The sequence below is a fragment of the Apteryx mantelli genome, chromosome 2, assembly GCF_036417845.1.
Source record: "Apteryx mantelli isolate bAptMan1 chromosome 2, bAptMan1.hap1, whole genome shotgun sequence".
In the NCBI taxonomy this organism is placed as follows: Eukaryota; Metazoa; Chordata; class Aves; order Apterygiformes; family Apterygidae; genus Apteryx; species Apteryx mantelli.
The window spans coordinates 151,537,474-151,557,213 of NC_089979.1; the positions used below are offsets into that span (position 1 = coordinate 151,537,474).

The window sequence follows — 19,740 nt, forward strand, 5'->3', positions numbered from 1 at the left end:
ATCAGCTTCCAATAAGCATATCTCAATTATTCGACATGCAATACCCTTTATTGAAGAGCACACAACAAATTCCATATTCTGTTCAAAGCAAGTGTTTTCCATTGTGAACCAGAACTTCTTTCCAATCTGATACAAAAAGATACTCTAACAAAATAATAAAACAAACAACGTGAGCTTCAGACACTTGCCACATCTACTATATTTGCTAGTTGTGCTTTTATATTTGTGAAATTTGCACTAACAAAACAGAATCACCGATGCAGGCAGACAGAAAGACATCACTTATCCTTCAAGACCAACCTCCATTTTACCCTCCACATACTTGCTGTACAAAATTCAAGGTTAATAAAACAACTTAAGTTCTCTTTTTGCATTAATCTCTGACGGAAATAAAAAACACCTTGTAAACTAAAGAATCTCACACATTGAGGTGACATAGATCAATTGCACAACTTCGCAATTTTTAAATGCAAGAATTGTTTTGCAATAGAATGTTCTCTGATATATCTAGATACATATCTAGATATATATCTATACACACACATGTATACACACACATATATACAAATATATAAATATATATATGTATACACATACAAATAGTGTGTGACCAGAAGTTTACAGTCTTGAAATGCTATCCGAAGTCACTTTCACTTCAGTAAGAGAAAGTGCAAAGGGTTACGTGGGTCAAAGCCTCCAAAGCTAGTTTCATAGCATGAGCAATGAATTTTGTCAGCAGTCCATGATTGGAAAGGGTGCTTTCTGTTTGTTTTTTTTTAATCTGTCTGTTTTTAAACTTGCTACTCTTAAATCCCTTCCTAACAGCTGTATGTAAAACCTGAAGTAATTCTTCAAGAATTGTCATTTTTGTATCCTCAAGTCTTCCTGTTTGGCATCCGCCTGCAGCACTACAGAATCATTCCAAAGCAACTGTGACAGACACTTCTGCTTTTCAGTCACATTATTCTCCCAGGATAGAATACATATACCACCCTTCACATCAACTACCACTTTAAGCCAGAGTGCAACTGCAGTGGCTTAGCTTCAACTGCAGGAGTGATACAGCAGAATACCTGTATTCAAGCTAATTTTGAGTTCTTACAGATCAGACTAATTGGATGTTAGCATCAATGGGAACCGAGATCCGAAGCAGCTGGCAGCCTTTTTCCTGTACCTTATGCATTTACCTTCAGAGGCTTTGTCCACAAGAAATTAGTGGAGATTAGATTTGTTAAAACAAATAAATAAATAAATAAAAACACCCACAACCAGCAACAACCCAGTATTGATCTTTACACTAAAATCATGTAGACCCCACTACAGATGACAAACAGCTTCACTAAGTCCATTAGGAAGAACTGATTATTGATTATGCAGCATGACTGCAATCACTTCAGCGTTGACACAAGTCTCACCTATCAGACTGCCCATCGGGAGAGGTGGTGGCAGTGGTGGTGCTGGCGGTGCTCCAGGAGGAAAAGGAACAGATATGTGTGCTAATAAAATAGTTTATATTCCTGATTAGGGCATAATTTTTAAAACACAAATAAGAAAGCACTGCCACTTGAGAGGCTTCCCAAATAAAAGAAAAATTCAACTTCAGTCAACTGATACAAACTCAGGCCCTGACCCTACACAGGGTTCTGTACCTGCAGATCTTTATTTCCATAGATTTTAATGGGATGCCAGATGAAAGTAAGATTTCATGCCTATTTGTACCATTGCAGAATCAGAAACACCTGGGAAAGAGAAAGGAAAGCCTACATGTGTGTAAGAAAGTGAAGACTTGTAAACTGAGGAACAGGGACTTAAGAGGTGCAACAGCAAAATTACACTACACCAAAACTCCACTATTTTCTTGTGGAAATCAGCTTCATGTGCTTATGAAAGATGGTGATTGTGTTGGCTTGTTATCAAGAAAATAATCCTACCGGCTTAAAATAATGAAGGATTTTACACATTCCCACCATTCATCATTCTTAAAGAGAAGGGAATATACTTTTGATGTTGAGAGAACCTGCATCTTTTTTTTTACTGCCATGCTATACACACACATTTTCTCCTGCCTCTCTCAATGATCTCCCTCACAGCTTAGCAATTTCTCTGATTATAGCATAAGCAACACTGGTGGATAAACCTGAATTCTACAACTGACATTTTTTTATTTCTAGATGATCTTCTCATCACCTTTGTGTTTTATTTGAGGTGAAGATTTGTATTTAATTTAAAAGAGAACATGTAATCACCGGCAGATGGTAAAGTTAGTAGGCTTTTTCAGAAGACATTTTCCATCAAATACATACAGGACAGTTGCCGCTGCTTCTCAGGGCATCCAGAAATGCCTACTTGTCAACAAGTCTTTAAAAAAATGCACTTGAGCTTTAAAAGTATACAACCATCTCCTTCTGCCCCCTCCCCTCACCCTTGATTATCTTGTAAAAACAAGAACAGACAAAGGTGTTTCAACCATCTGCTGTTCCATGAGTAATTGTTCTGCAAGTACTTCTGCTAAGGAATTAAAACTTCAGATGCCCCTCAGCACTCCTAAGCCATTTCCTAAATAGGACTGTGCTTCAGTACAGTTTCTATCCCATTGTATTCAGTCAAAATCTCTCTGCAAACACAAGCAACTGGTATTACAGTGCAAGGTAACAGGGAAAGATTCCCACATACCTGGTCCAATGGTTGGCGGTGAAGGTGTAGGCACGGCAATGGGAATGCCAATACTGCTGCTTCCACTATTCTCTCGACTGCCACTTCCTCCACTACTACCACTTTAAAAGAAAAACACAGTGCACACATTAGCACAGTGACTCCCACAAAGGCCTGCTAACAGTCCCGTTTCTGATGTGAGCTCTGCTAGCCTAACTCAATTACAGACTGTTGAAAAATCCACAACAAAATGCCTCTGTCTCTACCTACAATCACATGCAGCTAATCAAAGTGAGGATGCATTATACTCCTAATAAATGGAATTAGCTAAACTGAAAAACATTACCTATGCATTAAATGTCTAATGAAATGCTTTAAAAAATAAAAAAGTAAGTAACCATTGAGTTCTAGGCAATGGAGTAACAACTGCAGGAGCAGTTCTAGGACCTTGTACCAATTGGAACTAATAACCTAGGGAGAGAAAGGTTCATGTCTAACTATAAATAATTTCTTTAAATGATATATGCTATAGGCTGAAGGAACCTTTCCTCTACTTGGAATGGAAGTTTAGAATGAAAACTTTTTAACTACAAACAGCCACTCTAAACCAAGCTGGTGGTGAAATAATTTTCTGTACAAGCCCTCAATTTTCTATGTACAACAGAAGTTTGTTTCTAAGATAGTCTGAAAAGAAATAGTACAGCCAGGTTGCAATATGTCTAAGATATCCAAACTGGAGGCTGGCAATACAGGTTTTTGTAGAAGAGTTTAGGAAGAAACCATTGGATAACATTTCTGTGAATGCCTTTGGAGGCCATTACATCTCCTTTCACTGAGGGAGCTGAACAAGAATCAAGATTCAGATTGAATTTGTCCTTATTCTCATCCAAAATTATCTCTTAAAAGAAGACTTGAACTTACACAGACTAAACTAATAACAAAGGGAACTAAACAGTCAAGATGTCTGAAGCTAAAAACACCACTTTCACCTATCAATGCTAATTAAAGAGAACTCAGTGATGTTACAGTTTATTTACCATTTCTGGGCAGATAGACATCAGTGCTGTCAAAGACTCAAAGGCAAATATATCTTCAAAAAATAACATTGTTACAAAAAGAAAATCAGTGATCTGAAATGGATGCCAAGATAATTCCTTCAAAATTAGTGTTCTGTCTGCTGAAGACCTTGATCTTGTCACCATGGTTGCAGCTGAATTTGTCACTGCAGTCTACATAAAAGAATAGCTTGTGAGACAAGAGTAGGGAGCATTCAAAGTAGCCAGCTAAACAGACTTAACAAGGTCTCCGTTGCACCGAGATTTAGAAGTTATTTCACTCTGACAGTATTTTGTGAACACCTTATCCAAAATATTCTCTCAAACCCCAAATACTGACTGGCAGCATTTGATTGCTGGTTGGGGGGAGAAGCTCTTTGAACAATAAATCATCTTACTTTTAGCTGCACTGAAGTTTTTCATCTGCATTTTTTCCCTGCAGTTTGAGGCCTCTGATACAATCAAATTGAAGGAACTGAACTTGCTCAAGAAGCACAGAGAAAGCCTTGCATCCCCAAAGGTAATTTACATTAAAAAAAAAGGGGGGGGGAAAGCAAGAACAAGCCACACACACCCCAAACCTGCTCCCCCTAAACACACATAAGGATAAGTGGATAAATTTTACTTTCTACTTCTACCATGCTAGTACTGATCAAAAGCATTAAGTTTTAGCCAAAAGAAAGCAATCAAATCTTTCCATACACTACCTTAATCACAGTGTTTTTAATCAAGAGAAATTTCCACTTGCAATTAGTGGTCTTAAAAACAAACAAAAAAAACATTCTATAAAGCCTAGGCATATTTTAGGCTAAAATTAACAATAAAGCTTTTAAACCTGTAGGACCCATTTCCACTCCACCTTGCAACCGCATAAATTTTGAAGTTTCACCTATTCTTGGGAAACAAATACTATAGAACAGAATAAATTAGTCACAGGAAATTAGGTCTGTGCATATGGAAGTATGTTGTTAGATATAATGTGGCTTCTACAGAGTTTAAGTATGTTCTTATATGTTAGGAAAGTCAAACAATACAATTAAATTTTGTTAATGCGGAGTGGCGAAATATCTCACCTTTTGCTCTTTAACAAAAAGCCAAACAGGCACAAAGCTTGAAAGCTTCTCCGTGATTTTAGTGAGCATCAGCATGCCAGAGAGGGAAGAGTTAGAGTGAGAAACAACTCACGCTACCTGTGTGTTCTTGGTCTCTGGTTCAGGGAAGCCGTCCTTCCTGGACTGTGCTGACTGCCCAGTCTGGCAGGACTGGTCATGTAATCATTAGGGACCGTTGGTGGTTTGACAGGCTCCAGGGTTTTGTAAGGAGTATTTCGCCTGGTCAGGGAAAAAGGATTTGAAGACAGAAAGATAAAGGATCAGAAGATCAAAAGGATAAATGCATAAAGTACTGAAACCATTTGTTTTCTTAAGTTTTCATCAAAGATCACTGCCCAGTGACCCATATTACAGTATATTAAACAAATTCCACTTAAGGCAAGGGGCAGGAGATCCCCCATCCAACTCTCTGACGTGCTTTTATATAGAAAGATCCATACAACTTGGCCTACAGTATACATGCTGATTAAAAAAATTACCACCAAAAATACATTCTCTGAACTACATAGTATACGCAAGTTACACATGCATAATATACTGGGGTTACCTTTCAGTACACTGCAGGTGAACAGTTTTTCTATTGTAACAATTCCCTCCTTTCCTCCTCCCCTCCAAACGCTTAACTGTCCTAAAAGCACTCTTCACTAAAGATATACACCTCCTTAAGACAGGAGTATGGCTGAAAGATTCACAGGACAAATTACATCTGCAATCACCAGTGCTTTTCCTAGTTAGTGTTGTTTTACACTGTAATCAAGCAAACTCATATCACTTCAGCAGATCTTAAAAGCACTTCATAGGTACGCTTTGTTGTCTCCATTTTACAGACCAAGAAAGTGAAGCGCACCAACTTCCCCAAGGTCACCTAGCAGACTGCATCGGGTCCAAAGTATAGCACGGATCTTTTGAGATCTATTTACCAGACTCAGTACTGCTTTAAGAACAGTGCATTTATTGTGCTGAACTGCAGAGCTCTTCAGTCTCACTAGTAACTAGGAGATCTCCTGCAAGACATGGAATTTGGCAATGGACCAGCTTAGCAAAAAAATCAAAAAGCACTGGCATTTAATCATTTGTTCAGTTACTGGTTAGAGCTCAGTTGGTAACTTATATTGCTTCATAGTATTCTAAGGAACTGATCAACCCAATTTTTACAACATGGAGCTCAACAGTATCAAATTTTAATGGCAGCACTTTATTATTAAAGCCTTTCTTAAGGGGAAAACCAGAAATACAATAATTGTTTGCATGCACTATGGTGTTTGTAAATTAGTTTGTCTATATACAGAACTCCAGATGATTTTAATATGCAGACTGCCACCACCTATAGTTCTGCCAAAAGAGATCCATCATGGGAAAAATAAAGAAACTTTGTACTCCAATTGTAAGAGATAGAGCTCTAAATACTGCCAAATAAAATGATAATCATGGAAGACTATAAATGTGCTTCCAACAGAAATAACCTTGTAAACTAATGTTTTAATGTTAAGTATTCTATCTTGGAATACACTGGCAATAGGAAATGTAGCCACTCAGCTCCATAGTGCTATTTATTATTATGGCACAATTTAAACATGCTGTCTCAAAAGCCAACCCCTACGACACCAAGTTCAGCCATGCCTCAGTTTCTCCTTTGTCCTTCTCAACTTCCTCGAAGAACTGACCAAACTCCCAAGCACCAGAGAAGTCCAAAATCGTCTCTTCCATTGCTCAAGTCCAACCCTTTCCTTTGTTTTTCTCTCAGACGTACACAGAGGAGAACCACGGCTCTCCCCTGACACAGCCCAGAGCTCCCCAACTCACCTTCAGCGTGGTGCTGACACCCACTGCCACCAGGGAGAGGTAAAGGGAGCCCAGGGCCTTTCCCCAGTCCAGGCCCCTTCGGCAGGTGCAACCGCAGCTTTTCCCTCCGCTCAGCTCTGCCAAGTCACTCTTTTCCTGTAGTATTTCCAACCCGAGCACCAAAGCTTTTCAGCCTCCCCCAGCTGGGACAAAGAGAGCCCTGCTCCTGGCAGCTCCTCACCCTTCTCAGCTCCCACCACTCCTCGCACAGGGCCCCATCCTCAGAACCCCCCTCGCACAGCCCTGCCTCAGAGGCACAAGCCATGCAACAGGCAGCACCTACTCCAAGGCCCATGTTACACACCAAGCATGTTCCGATTTTATACGCTTATCGCCATTTTCCGAACCAAAGGCAGAAGATTAGTAACCTTGCAGTTTCTAGCAATTTTTTCTGCATATATTAGGGAAAACAGACATGCCTGTGATATTTCATGCTTTGGCAGAACACGGCTGCTCAAGATGAGTGCTCTACTTCCTGAACAAGAAGGGCAGATAGAAATCTCTGTTGTGAAGCCACACTATTCCTCCCCCTCAACCAACTGCTGCCTCTCGTCAAGCTCATCTGGAAACGATGTTCAGCTGATTAATCCTTATCAGGCATCAGCCAAGGCAACCAAACAGCTCTGGTTCGTTCAGGAGAGAGCATTAGGGAGAGGCAGCTCACCAGTACATCAGTGCTGCTGTCTCACTAGCAAACATCCAAGAGGACATGAAAGCACTTCCCAGCCTCCCAGGGCTGATAAACAACTCTTTCTCAGCTGGGATAAGAGACACAACTGGAATACTGATTGCATGCCCTTGAGCAATGGGAATTTTCACAAAACATGTTGAGGAAACCCCTAGGGTAATTCCTCTCTGGAATACACAATAAACACTGCCATCTTGAAGCAACAAAGCAGCAAACCTGGATGAGAATCGCTAAGTCTTTTACAAAAAGGGTTTGCTGCTCCTAAACTTTCCTGATTTTCTCTGTTGCTCTTGATCCCCATCCTGTTCTGTCTCATTATTCCATGTTTACTCAGCTCCCCAGCCTCTCCCAAACAACACACCTGCAGCCAATACAGCCATGCCAGCGCTCAGTCCCCCACAGCATAAAGGAAAAACCAAGACCGACAAACAGGCAGAAGGGCTTGTTTAGGATGTCTTTGGGAAGGTGTTGCACAGTTGGACAGACAAAACCATATAACACATGCTCTGAGCTTCTTAAGTATTAATACTTTGCTTCCAAGCATACCACCAATTTTGCTTAGATAATGTAACAAATATAGAATCAACAGCCATTTTATACCTCTACAATACCAAGAAACAAGACAAAACCTTAACAGTGAAGTTTTTCCCCAATAAAGTTAAAACCTTATTGATATTCTTTTGCATCGCTAAAGATTTCTGCCCAAATATCAGAAATAACAATAGCATCATCATTTACCCATAACTATAATGTCCCATCCCCCCCCCATGAAAAGCAGTTCTTTCAAAAAGGGCATCATAAAAATGAGTCAGTGCAGCTGAAATGGTTCATACAAGAAGGAAATTGTGTTATTTCTTAAAGACAGTCATAACTCTCATCCCTTCACATATTTAAGAAGCACCAACATTAGCACAGTTAAAACTTTCTATTACACAGGCCAGACAAGCAGCTTTCATTCTTACCCCAGAGTTCCCCGGCCTGACATGGGAGGACTTGGTGGTTTTTGTGTAGGCGGATTTGTTCTTGACAAGGTGCCAGTTCTTGCAGGCTGGTTATTTCCATGCTGAAATGAGGGAAAACATGATTTTATTTTTATAACAGAGCAGCTCTATTACTGACTGTGTGGTGGTTTTTTTTTAAGCGCAAGAATATGAAGTGAGAATTCCCAGACAGCTGTCAAACAGTAAGTTTTTAGCTACACATAAGACAGACACCAGTAAATACAAAGAGCCAAAATATGAGCTTAATGTTATCTTTACTATTAATTTACAACAGACATTGGGAAGCTAGGCAATCGACAGGTTCATGAAAAAAATCTCTTGTATCCTCTTTTCTTTAAAGCGAAGCCACATTTGCATTCATCTCAGTTTGAGTGTTAATTTAAATAAAACTTTAACACTGACAGCACAATACAGTCAGCATGGGCCAAAAATTTCTCATTTGCCCCACTATTCGACTAGCAGAGTCATTCAGGTTGTCTGGGAAGTCTCCTGTAAAAAGGTAAGTGAAGGGAATCAAGGCATCTACTGAATTCAGAGCAAAGCACTACATGTGTTAGAGAAATTAATGTATCTATGTGTAAATGCAGATGTCAATGTATTGCAGATATACTGACACACACTAAACACTGTAAATAAAAATACAAGTTCAGCATATTTAATCTAAACGTCCTATGGAAAGCAGAGGAGAGTATAAGAGAGCGCTAGTTTTCAGTTTTAATGGCTCTGCAGCCTCTACTATCAGTCACGTGAGACACTGTGGGTCAAAGGAGAAATAACACTTCTTACCTTGGCTTTTAGCCACTTAACGTTGGCAAAAAAAGGGGGGAAAAGGTAGAAATTAATGGCAGATCCATCACAAGTGATAGGACAGGTTAAACTACAGTAAATTACATTTAAAAAAATCATTTGTCTACTGATAATTAGCTACATCACTGATGCACTAACCAAGATTTTACTGTCTCACATAATCACATGGCACAACTTTCAATGACTAACTGACCCAAAGAAAAAATACTTGTGTCAAAATTAAATTTAGTTCTCTTCCAGATTTATTTGCAGGCCTCCTCATATGGGCAGTAAAGAGTTGAAAAGCCCTTTGCTGACCATTAAAGTTCAAACCCAGATCAATGTTATTCCAATGGCTACACACATTTGAGAATTCATTCATAAAACCACAGTTTCAGTTATATGGTGCAGAATGGACTTGCCTGTTGTTCTGACACTTAACCTTCATGTGTTTTGAAGAAATCCTAGCTGCTGCACTGAATGGTAAATAAAGATAAAAGGAGTTCTCAGACAGGGTGAGCAGCAGAGCCTTTCACCTCTAGTCTATTGACTGAAATCTAATTTGAGCCAGTAACACAGCGCTGGCTGCTCAAAACTCTGTTGCCAGCGCTCTAAGGATTATTATTCTGAAACTATAGCTCTAAGAATCATGTCATTATATGACTCCATCATTTTTACAGCCCTTCATGATTGCAGAGAAAAAAAGAAGTCTTAAAAACTTGGCCTCATAATTCCACAATGAAAATTAATGAAAATAAATAAATAAATCCAAGTTGAATTTTCTAATTTTAATTAGGGAAAGGCAGGGGGTAGGAGCAAAAGGACAACTCATCTTTTTGAAGGGAAAGGGGTTAGTTTTATTGATTAAAAGAATACAACCCTAACGCTGTTTTCACAGGCTGTTTGGAAACAAACTGTTACTTTTAGAACAAATCTCCAAACGTACAGTTTTTCAAACTGTGGTCCACAGACCTCCCCCTCCTCGAAGATCCACAGACTAGTAGTTTTAAGAGGTTCATGAACTCAGAAAAATGATTAAAACATGCCGCACAGCAAAGTACATATGTGAAATTTCTAATAGGGTCTGCACAACCACTGGAAAATACTTGGGGTTTACAAATCAAAGGGAGGTTGAAAGCCACTGCCCTCAAGTTATTCATATTACAAGAATAGAAACACAAAACCTGTTCCAAAACCCAAATGAGAAAGCTTAGCTGTGGTGAGTAAATTTGAAGGTCATCCCGCTAACTCCCAGTCTGGGCAGAGGTTCATCAGCAGGGTAACAGAATTAAGGCATTTAAACCACTTCTGTCCCCGCATACCCGTTTCATGGATATACGTTTCATGGATATACTCAGTTTCCGGGATGCCAGTGTGGTCTCCCAAATATTATATTTTTAAATGAGCCTTTTAGCAATGAATTTGTTTTCCCCTCTCATAGGAGTACATGACCCTTCCCCTTACTTCCCCAGTTTCCAAAGGCAATGGCATAATGCAAGGAATTTGCTACTTGAAGAGACCAAAAAGTGAAACTGTTGATCCTCTCCAAGCAGCCATAGATAGAAACCTTGCTTTTACAGGCTTAAAAGGGAGGGTGGCATATAAGACACCGGGTTTCTACTAAGCCTTTACTACTTAATTTGCCTTGCCCCCCCCCAAATATATATTTACACACACAAATATGTGTGTGTGTACATATCTGTATCTATATATAAATAAAAGATGTGAAGGTTGGGGGCTGCCTTGGCTGCAGTGACCATGAGATGGTGGAGTTCAGGATCCTGCAAGGAGGCAGCAGGGCACCAAGTAGGATCGCAACCCTGGACTTCAGGAGAGCAAACTTTGGCCTCTTCAGGGACCTACTTGGAGGATTCCCATGGGTTACAGCCCCAGAAGGAAGGAGTGTTCAAGAGAGCTGGTTAATATTCAAACATCACTTCCTCCAGGCTCAAGAGCGGTGCATCCCTATGAGTAGGAAGTCAAGCAAAGGAGGTAGGAGACCTGCATGGATGAGCAAGGAGCTCCTGGCAAAACTCAACCAGAAGAAGGAAGTATACAGAAAGTGGAAAGGGGGACAGGCCACTTGGGAGGAATATAGGAATGTTGTCAGAGTATGCAGGGATGCGACGAGGAAGGCTAAGGCCCGTTTGGAATTAAATCTGGCGAGAGATGTCAAGGACAACAAGAAGGGCTTCTTCAAATACATCAGCAGCAAGAGGAAGACTAGGGAAAATGTGGGCCCTTTGCTGAATGGAGTGGGTGCCCTGGTGACGAAGGATGCAGAGAAGGCAGAGTTACTGAATGCCTTCTTTGCTTCAGTCTTTACTGCTCAGGCCAGCCCTCAGGAACCCCAGACCCTGGAGGCAAGAGAGAAAGTCTGGAGAGAGGAAGACTTTCCCTTGGTGGAGGAGGAGTGGGTTAGAGATCATTTAAGCAAACTTGACACCCACAAATCCATGGGCCCTGATGGGATGCACCCACGAGTGCTGAGGGAGCTGGCGGACATTATTGCTAAGCCACTCTCCATCATCTTTGAAAGGTCATGGAGAACAGGAGAGGTGCCCGAGGACTGGAAGAAAGCCAATGTCACCCCAGTCTTCAAAAAGGGCAAGAAGGAGGACCCAGGGAACTACAGGCCAGTCAGCCTCACCTCCATCCCTGGAAAGGTGATGGAGCAGATCATCCTGGAAGCCATCTCCACGCATGTGGAGGAAAAGAAGGTGATCAGGAGTAGTCAGCATGGCTTCACCAAGGGGAAATCATGCCTAACCAATCTGATAGCCTTCTATGATGGAATGACTGGCTGGATAGATGAGGGGAGAGCAGTGGATGTTGTCTACCTAGACTTCAGCAAGGCTTTCGACACTGTCTCCCATAGCATCCTCATAGGGAAGCTCAGGAAGTGTGGGTTAGATGAGTGGACAGTGAGGTGGATTGAGACCTGGCTGAATGGCAGAGCTCAGAGAGTTGTGATCAGTGGCACAGAGTCTAGTTGGAGGCCTGTAGCTAGCGGTGTCCCCCAGGGGTCAGTACTGGGTCCAGTCTTGTTCAACTTCTTCATCAGTGACCTGGATGAAGGGACAGAGTGCACCCTCAGCAAGTTTGCTGACGATACAAAACTGGGAGGAGTGGCTGATACACCAGAGGGCTGTGCTGCCATTCAGAGAGACCTGGACAGGCTGGAGAGGTGGGCAGAGAGGAACCTCATGAAGTTCAACAAAGGCAAGTGCAGGGTCCTGCACCTGGGGAGGAATAACCCCATGCACCAGTACAGGTTGGGGGTTGACCTGCTGGAAAGCAGCTCTGCGGAGAAGGACCTGGGAGTGCTGGTGGACACCAAGTTAAGTATGAGGCAGCAATGTGCCCTTGTGGCCAAGAAGGCCAATGGTATCCTGGGCTGCATCAGAAAGAGTGTTGCCAGCAGGTCAAGGGAGGTGATTCTCCCCCTCTACTCAGCCCTGGTGAGGCCACATCTGGAGTACTGCGTCCAGTTCTGGGCTCCCCAGTACAAGAGGGATGTGGCACTACTGGAGCAAGTCCAGCGAAGGGCCACAAAGATGATTAGGGGACTGGAGCATCTCTCTTATGAGGAAAGGCTGAGAGAGCTTGGCCTGTTTAGCTTGGAGAAGAGAAGGCTGAGAGGAGATCTTATCAATGTGTACAAGTATCTGAAGGGAGGGTGTCGAGAGGATGGGACCAGACTCTTTTCAGTGGTGCCGAGCGACAGGACACGAGGCAACGGGCACAAACTGAAACACAGACACTTCCATCTTAACATGAGGAAAAACTTTTTCACTGTGAGGGTGACAGAGCACTGGAACAGGTTGCCCCGAGAGGTTGTGGAGTCTCCTTCTCTGGAGATTTTCAAAACGCGCCTGGATGCAATCCTGTGCACTGTGCTCTAGGTGACCCTGCTTGAGCAGGGGGGTTGGACTAGATGATCTCCAGAGGTCCCTTCCAACCTCAGTGATTCTGTGATTCTGTGATTCTGTGAAAAGTGCAGCTTCCTCTCTTCCCTTTCCCTATGCAGTGCCACTCAACACTTATGGGGCATCTTTCCACCCCCTCCTCGATCCGTTACATTCTGCCTCTGCTGCAGCCACAATGCGAATGCCAACATCTAGCAGTGATTCAGGAATCTTCATCTTATTTCAGACCTTTCTACTGCTAAGCACTGTTTAACATACTAAACATATCTGAAGTCCACAGCTCTTGACCTTTATTCTCATCTCCACCATTGCATCAGGTGACCTTGATCTCTTTTGCTACCAAGTAGATAATATACAAATAGATAGATATGTGCGCGCAAACGCACACACACACACTTTATTGTACAGGAGAATTAGTAACTGTTGTCACACTGCTTTGGATGAGTAAAAAGCTCTGCAAGTGCCCTCTCTGTTGCTATCAATATAAAGAAGGGTTTGAGGGCTAGGAAAACACAAAAGGAAGTAATACAAAGGGAACAGAAATTCTTATGGGAGGAGAACTCCTGATCCAGAAGACAGAAGTAAGGGAAGAAAGCAAATAAATTTAAGTGATATGAACTATATGGCTACTTAATCATAGTTAATAAGTTAATTAACTAGGAGAAGACATTTTCTTTTATCTATTGGTTGAGCCTATAAGGGCAATCTTATATTTCTTGGTCTGAAAAACAAAAAAAATAGTGCTTTCTAAGCAATTCAAAGAAAGCTCTGGGAACCTTTTACGCAGCAGGGTTTAGACCCATCATGTTTTTAAGAAAAACAGGAGAAAAGACATCAGAAAACCAAAAGGAAAAGCAGGGGCACATTTAGAACACCAGTAGGTTAAAATACCTTTCTACAAATGCCAACAGGTCCAAAAGCTGATAGGCAGAACATGAACACCTCCAACAGCCAACTGGTCAGGGCTTGGGAAAGTCAGCCTCACCAAGAGGGGAGGAAAGGCAGGCCATTAGAAGAGAGGAAGCAGGGTGCACTCAAGGTTCACAGCTTGAAGAGGGAAGAGGCTTTAGCAAGAGTGATCTATGAAATAAGAGCCAGAAAGGTGCAAAAGGGCCCCAGCTTAGTCAAATGAGAATACCATGGAGCTCTTGACATGCACAGGGAACTCTTGTAGAAGCTGCAAGGAGCATGATTCTCTCCTCCTCTTGTTATTTGTGTTACTGTACTCATAGGAAACAGGAGACATAGCTGTCAGCCAGATACCAGCCTCCTGGACGACATGCACTTTTATTAGAAAAACACAGTTTGTAGGCTTGCTGGGGGTATTTGTGATGTCTAGGCAGTGAACTAGACAGATTAGGACGTTCCCAGAAACAAGATGGCATAGTAGGCAGCAGTATGGGTTGGTGTTTCTTGCAAGCATCATAGCAGTGGGGCATTCCAGCGTGGTAAACAGAACTATTTTGCTTTTCCTGGGTAAACCCTCCAAGCATGAGGCAGCCCGGGACAAAGCGTGAAGGGCTGTCATAGAGAGACAGCAACCAGTCTCAGAGCCCAGAAATAGGAGTCAACCTCTCTGCATTTCCAAAAGATGACAGCTAGGGTGGTGACATGCCTGCAGGATTTTGACAGTGAGGGAGACCAGGCTGGCTGAGGACTCAGTGCCAGCAATTAAGGCATTGGGCAAAGCAAGTGCCTGCAACAGCTGCACAAGGCATTTTTCAAAGAAAAAAGAAAAAAAAATACCCACAAACAAACAACAACAACAACAACAAAGGCTACTTCTGTAACTGACACTGGAAGTTCAGAGCACCTGGACTGAGTTTTAGCTGTGTGGTTGGACAGGACAAATAGTGTTTTGGGACAGTCAAGTGATGACCATAGGTACCACAAAAGATTACTCCCTTCAGCCAACGTATTTTCATTCCTAATTAGACTGGGCTCAGGGTCCATACACAGTCACTCACAACAAGCTTTGCTGACAAACAGCAACTTTTGAAGCCACAGTAATTCTATTTCTTCTCTCAATACGGGAAAAGGTTATCAAGTTTCAAACGTTAAGGTGTAAAAAGGTTTAAGTGGAAGACAAGACCCAGCAAACAGGCAGGACAGCAGTACCGCTGGTAGATATTGAGAAAAAATATAAAGGTGACATAACAAAAGACATCCACAAGGAGATGTCAGGAAGACATGTTGAAATATTAGTGTAGACCAAAGATGAGGGTTCTGGAGTCCAGCAGCAGATCTATAATTTGTCACAAAACTGACAGTTCAATCTGTGTTTGCAAGTAAACACCCTACCAAAAGGCAGAAGAAGATGAGAAGGAAAACCAAGAACAGAGTGTTACAGAAGCTTCAAAGAAATTGGAAAGTTGGAAAGGAAGGGTACAAGGAGAAATAAAAGTCACTTCATGCATGTGGTGGTTTCTGGGCAAGAGGCAGGTGGAAAGGGAACATCACGACAGCTACTTGTAAGCAACTACAAAGTCTATCCATTGGGCTTTGGGCACTTTTGCCTTCCACATGTCTGGCCTCCAGCCAACCTGCTCAGTTCAGGTAGTCTAAACAGTGCAAAAATAATCACCAAGGCAGTACTGTGTTATTGAGGCCAAAGGAACAAGGCCATGAATGGCAGCAGATTCATGAGTGGTGTGAAAGGGCAGAGTCTGAAGCAATTACAAGTATCTACCAGGAGGCAAATTTGAAGGACTCTACTGGCTGGCCTCAGGAGGCAGCCAGCTAACTATTTCTAATAGTTTCCATGCCAAGTAACAAGTCATGGGGGAACATTAGTCATGATTCAGAGAACCAGGAAGCTATTATTCAAGTTACGAACTGTGTTCGGAAAACTAGGGCTAGGGACACAGCAAATAACTCATTTATGTGAGCAAATGTATTTATAAGCACAGAAATACAGAAGCCCACTTGCACAACAGAGACATGGGAGTGAAATCCCCACTGCACTGAAGTCCAAGAAGTTTCTCCCATCCATTTCAGCTATAAACTCTCCAGTTTTCTATCACAGAAACTAATTCTCTAGGCATGCTGGCTGTACTTTCATGCTGTATGCTGCTTATTATTTCTCCACCTACTGAATTTAAAGAGCCAATTTCACTGTACATCCTGCCATACCTAGGGTTACTGAAAGCAGTTATTAAAGCCCATCCAATATAAATGCTGATCAATGAAAACAAATGCTTAAAAACTGCCACAGTCCAATCTGCAATAACAAAAAGTGTCTAAACCTAGAACTTTAATATGTATGCTCTGTAAAAGCCATAACCAGCCTTATATCCATTACCTTTGAACAGTAAACAGTCATCAACTGCAATAGAGGAAAAAATAAATTGTTCTTGATGACTATTTAGCCCACCTCCCATTTTACTTATAAAGGTATATCCTTTATCAGTCAACAGAGAATTACCTGAGACATCACTACAGAAAGGCAGCTGGCTGTAACACCTTTGGAAGTGGTACTATGTATCTACAGCTAGGCAATCCAATTGCCCCACAGGTTTCCTCATAGATTTTGCAAGAGGATTGCCTCCTGTCTTGTCAGTGGAGCAGTATTGGAGCACTACAAGATGAAACAATCAGGGCAGGAAAAGCAGCTTGCACATGAAAGTATGGGATGCTTGAGGAAAGGATACAGTAAAGCACAGAGTCCAGAAGGTCCCCCCCAACATTATTTCCTTCCAGAAATCAAGATGTGGACTTCGGGAGAAGGGCATGTGTAATCAAAGATGTTTTTTGAAAAGGCAGACTGTACGTAGGAGTAAGACACTGAGGATAACACTCACTGTTCTGCCACTGGCTCTGTGCAGTCTTAAATCATCCCTGCATCTCAGTTTTCTTATCAGAAGGGTATAGAAGCCTTTGTTTGTTCTTTATTTCCTTACAGGCTATCATAAGAAAGATTATTTTGAGAAAATTTAGGCCCCAAATCATTTTTTTCAAAATTGAACACAAGTAGGAAGTCTCCACAGGGTTTTTTTTTTTCCTCCAGTGAAATTTTATCTTTAACTACAACATCCTCCAGTATTAATTGCAACCCAGTAATTATATTGTCTTCTATTAACCCAGTAACTAGATGTAGCCTGCCACTATTGCTTGCCGCTCCTTTATTTCCTTTTTTAGTTTCCAAACTGAGCAGGCAAAAATTTCCAAGTCGCATTTTACTTTTTATTAAATGTTTTTACATATTAAACTGCTGCTACCATACAGAAACTGTTTGTGGGTGATGGGCAAACTTAACGTTGTTCCCTTAGCACTTATTTATAGTCTTCTTGTTCAGAGAAAGCTATCTCAGACTCCTGCCTTTAATACTTCAACATTACCAACCAAAAGTATTCAAAAAGCTTGAATCTAGCTACAATAAAATAAAGATTTTTTTTTCAAAATTGGAAAATAGAGAGGCCATACACTGTCAAGTTTTCTTTGCAACCAAAAAGACCTGAAATCTACCTCATATCAGATGACCCCATGAACACTTCTGAATTTCCAGGAGCAAGTGCCCTATGAAAAGCACCTAGTACCAACACTCAAAACAAAGTCGTTAGAGCTGGGAACAGGAAGAATTACCTTTTCCCCCAGAAAAGCCTTCCTTACTCACAGCAATATTTACTGTTTAGCCATGATCCCATGAATGATGATGCGACATTGATGAAATTGGAAATACAACTTCCTTTGAAGAAAATGTGTCTAATACAGGCTAATACAATAGCAAAGAAGGCAGAGGCTCAGGCTCAAGATCCCTGGCTTGCTTAATTTTTTTTTTTTTCCCAGTGAATTATTTAAAAGTTAATACCCAAGTGGCTAACACATAAAAGGTCTTATCCTGCAGGGAAAGCAAGCAATGATTAGGTAGCCTTCCACCCTCACACCAGTATCACATCTGCATTTTTGCTTTGTGAATAGAGATGTAAGCATGAGGATCACAGATGACTGAGGTGGGCAGAGAAGTGTAATAATGGTCAGAACAAGACTCACTTCTCTTAACTGAGCATTTGGTAAGCTCTGGCTCTAGCCCTACATTAAGAGAAACCTTCCAGCTTCCATTTCCTTGAGTAATATTTCTGAATGCTTAACTCCTGTTTGACTTCCTGGTCTAGAAAGCTTCTTACAGCTTTAGTGGAGTGAAATGCAAATGTTTTATGGGTAGGAAATTTCAAAATTCTCCTTCAAACACAGCTGAAAAATGCTCAGTGTTCATACACATTTGTTTTAGAAGAACTGTTAGTTGTGTATAATAAACTCAATCCAATTATTTTTCAACATTTTACCTCCACTTACCATAAGACATCATTTCAATTTCCTACTTAGCTCCCATCTTACAAATTGCTGCAATTCCACCTGCCTCCTTTTTTCGAAAAAAAGATTATAATAAATTCTAAGGCCAACTTCAGGGCTTTTAAGGTTGCTTTCAAGCTCCCTCCTCCTTCTCCCCCCTCTTAAACTGAGGATTTTCTGTATAAGTAATTGTATTTGACCTACTTATATGCTGGCACATTACTGTTTGGTTTTTTTTTCCCACTCCACAAAAGAAGGGGAAGAGAAGGAAGTGTTAAAGTAACCTCTACCTAATAGTTTTAAATCAGGATTTCTACAGAGGAAGGTGGCCCCTCACATCACGACAGTTTCTCTGATTTACCAAGAATGACTTCAGCTGCATTGCCCCATCCCCAGAGGGTGACAACTAAGCAACTATTTAGCAGACTGGCAAAAACACTTGCCTGTGAGTTTTCTGGGGCCACACACACACAATATTTGTGTAGTGAGCAAAAGCCTTGTCACTAGCAAACCAATTTTAAAAGCCATCCTGATTTTGACTAATGCTACCCTTGACTTCATATATGTATGTATGTGTGTATATATATACACACACAGACACACATATAAATATAAAAAACCTGTAACACATAGCTTGACACTTAAGTATGAAAAAATATACATACATGTTCTCATACTTAAATGTCAACATATGTGCTATAGCATGTCTATGTTACTGACAGTTGCCACAGCAGAAGACAACCAAGGACATGTAGTTGGTCATATTGACAACTCCTCTAGTCAGAACTCTCTCTCTATTTTTTTTTCTCCTCTGGATAAAAATGGTTTCTAAGGCCCTAGTCGACACACCAGTGTCCATCAACTTGGGAAGAAGTCTTTGGTCAAAAAGTCAAACAGTCTGAAATCTCCTCTAAGAACATGCTGGATATGTCAAAGAGTCCATAATGCAATTTCTTGTATGTTTCCCCCTAATTTGTAGGTTCAAGAGGCAACACAGACACACCACCACTGGTGTGTGGTGACTTGTGCTGACTTCCAGCAGGACCTGACTCAGATCTCAAATTATTTTGGTTTGAGTTTCTTAAAACAGCACTGTCTGCATCTGGGTTTGCAGACAAAACAAGCAACTTCCCTTAGAGCTAGGATCTGTGACACGCTCTAGGAATTCCAATAATATACTGGCTAAATACATGGGATTAGGTCACTCGCTATCTCAGCCCAATCTTAATAGTTTTGTCCAGTGGAGGTCAACACTGATGAAGGTATCATGTGCACGACAGCCATCTTGAACTGTATACCCAAGGCCTGGCTGGGAGCTTATTTCATTTGTGTAGCAGACACCAACCTCACCTTTCTCCTCAATGTTTCATATCTTCCACAGAGAAG

At 41.3% G+C, this 19,740-nt stretch overlaps 1 protein-coding gene across 9 annotated transcripts in view; it reads right to left on the reverse strand.

The window, feature by feature from the left end:
- The window catches only part of ABI1 (abl interactor 1), a 92,119-nt gene that overhangs the window by 13,917 nt on the left and 58,462 nt on the right, over positions 1-19,740 (reverse strand). For 4 of the 9 annotated variants that reach the window (XM_067291823.1, XM_067291819.1, XM_067291818.1 and 1 more), the window contains exons 4-7: positions 9,137-9,151; positions 8,312-8,412; positions 4,898-5,038; positions 2,674-2,774 (exon numbers count right to left, since the gene is read on the reverse strand). In XM_067291823.1, the coding sequence (XP_067147924.1) occupies positions 2,674-2,774; positions 4,898-5,038; positions 8,312-8,412; positions 9,137-9,151 (358 nt within the window). Of the gene's footprint in view, positions 1-1,415; positions 1,497-2,673; positions 2,775-4,897; positions 5,039-8,311; positions 8,413-9,136; positions 9,152-19,740 lie in introns of all 9 variants that reach the window. The other 5 variants (XM_067291820.1, XM_067291816.1, XM_067291822.1 and 2 more) reach the window with 3 other exon arrangements.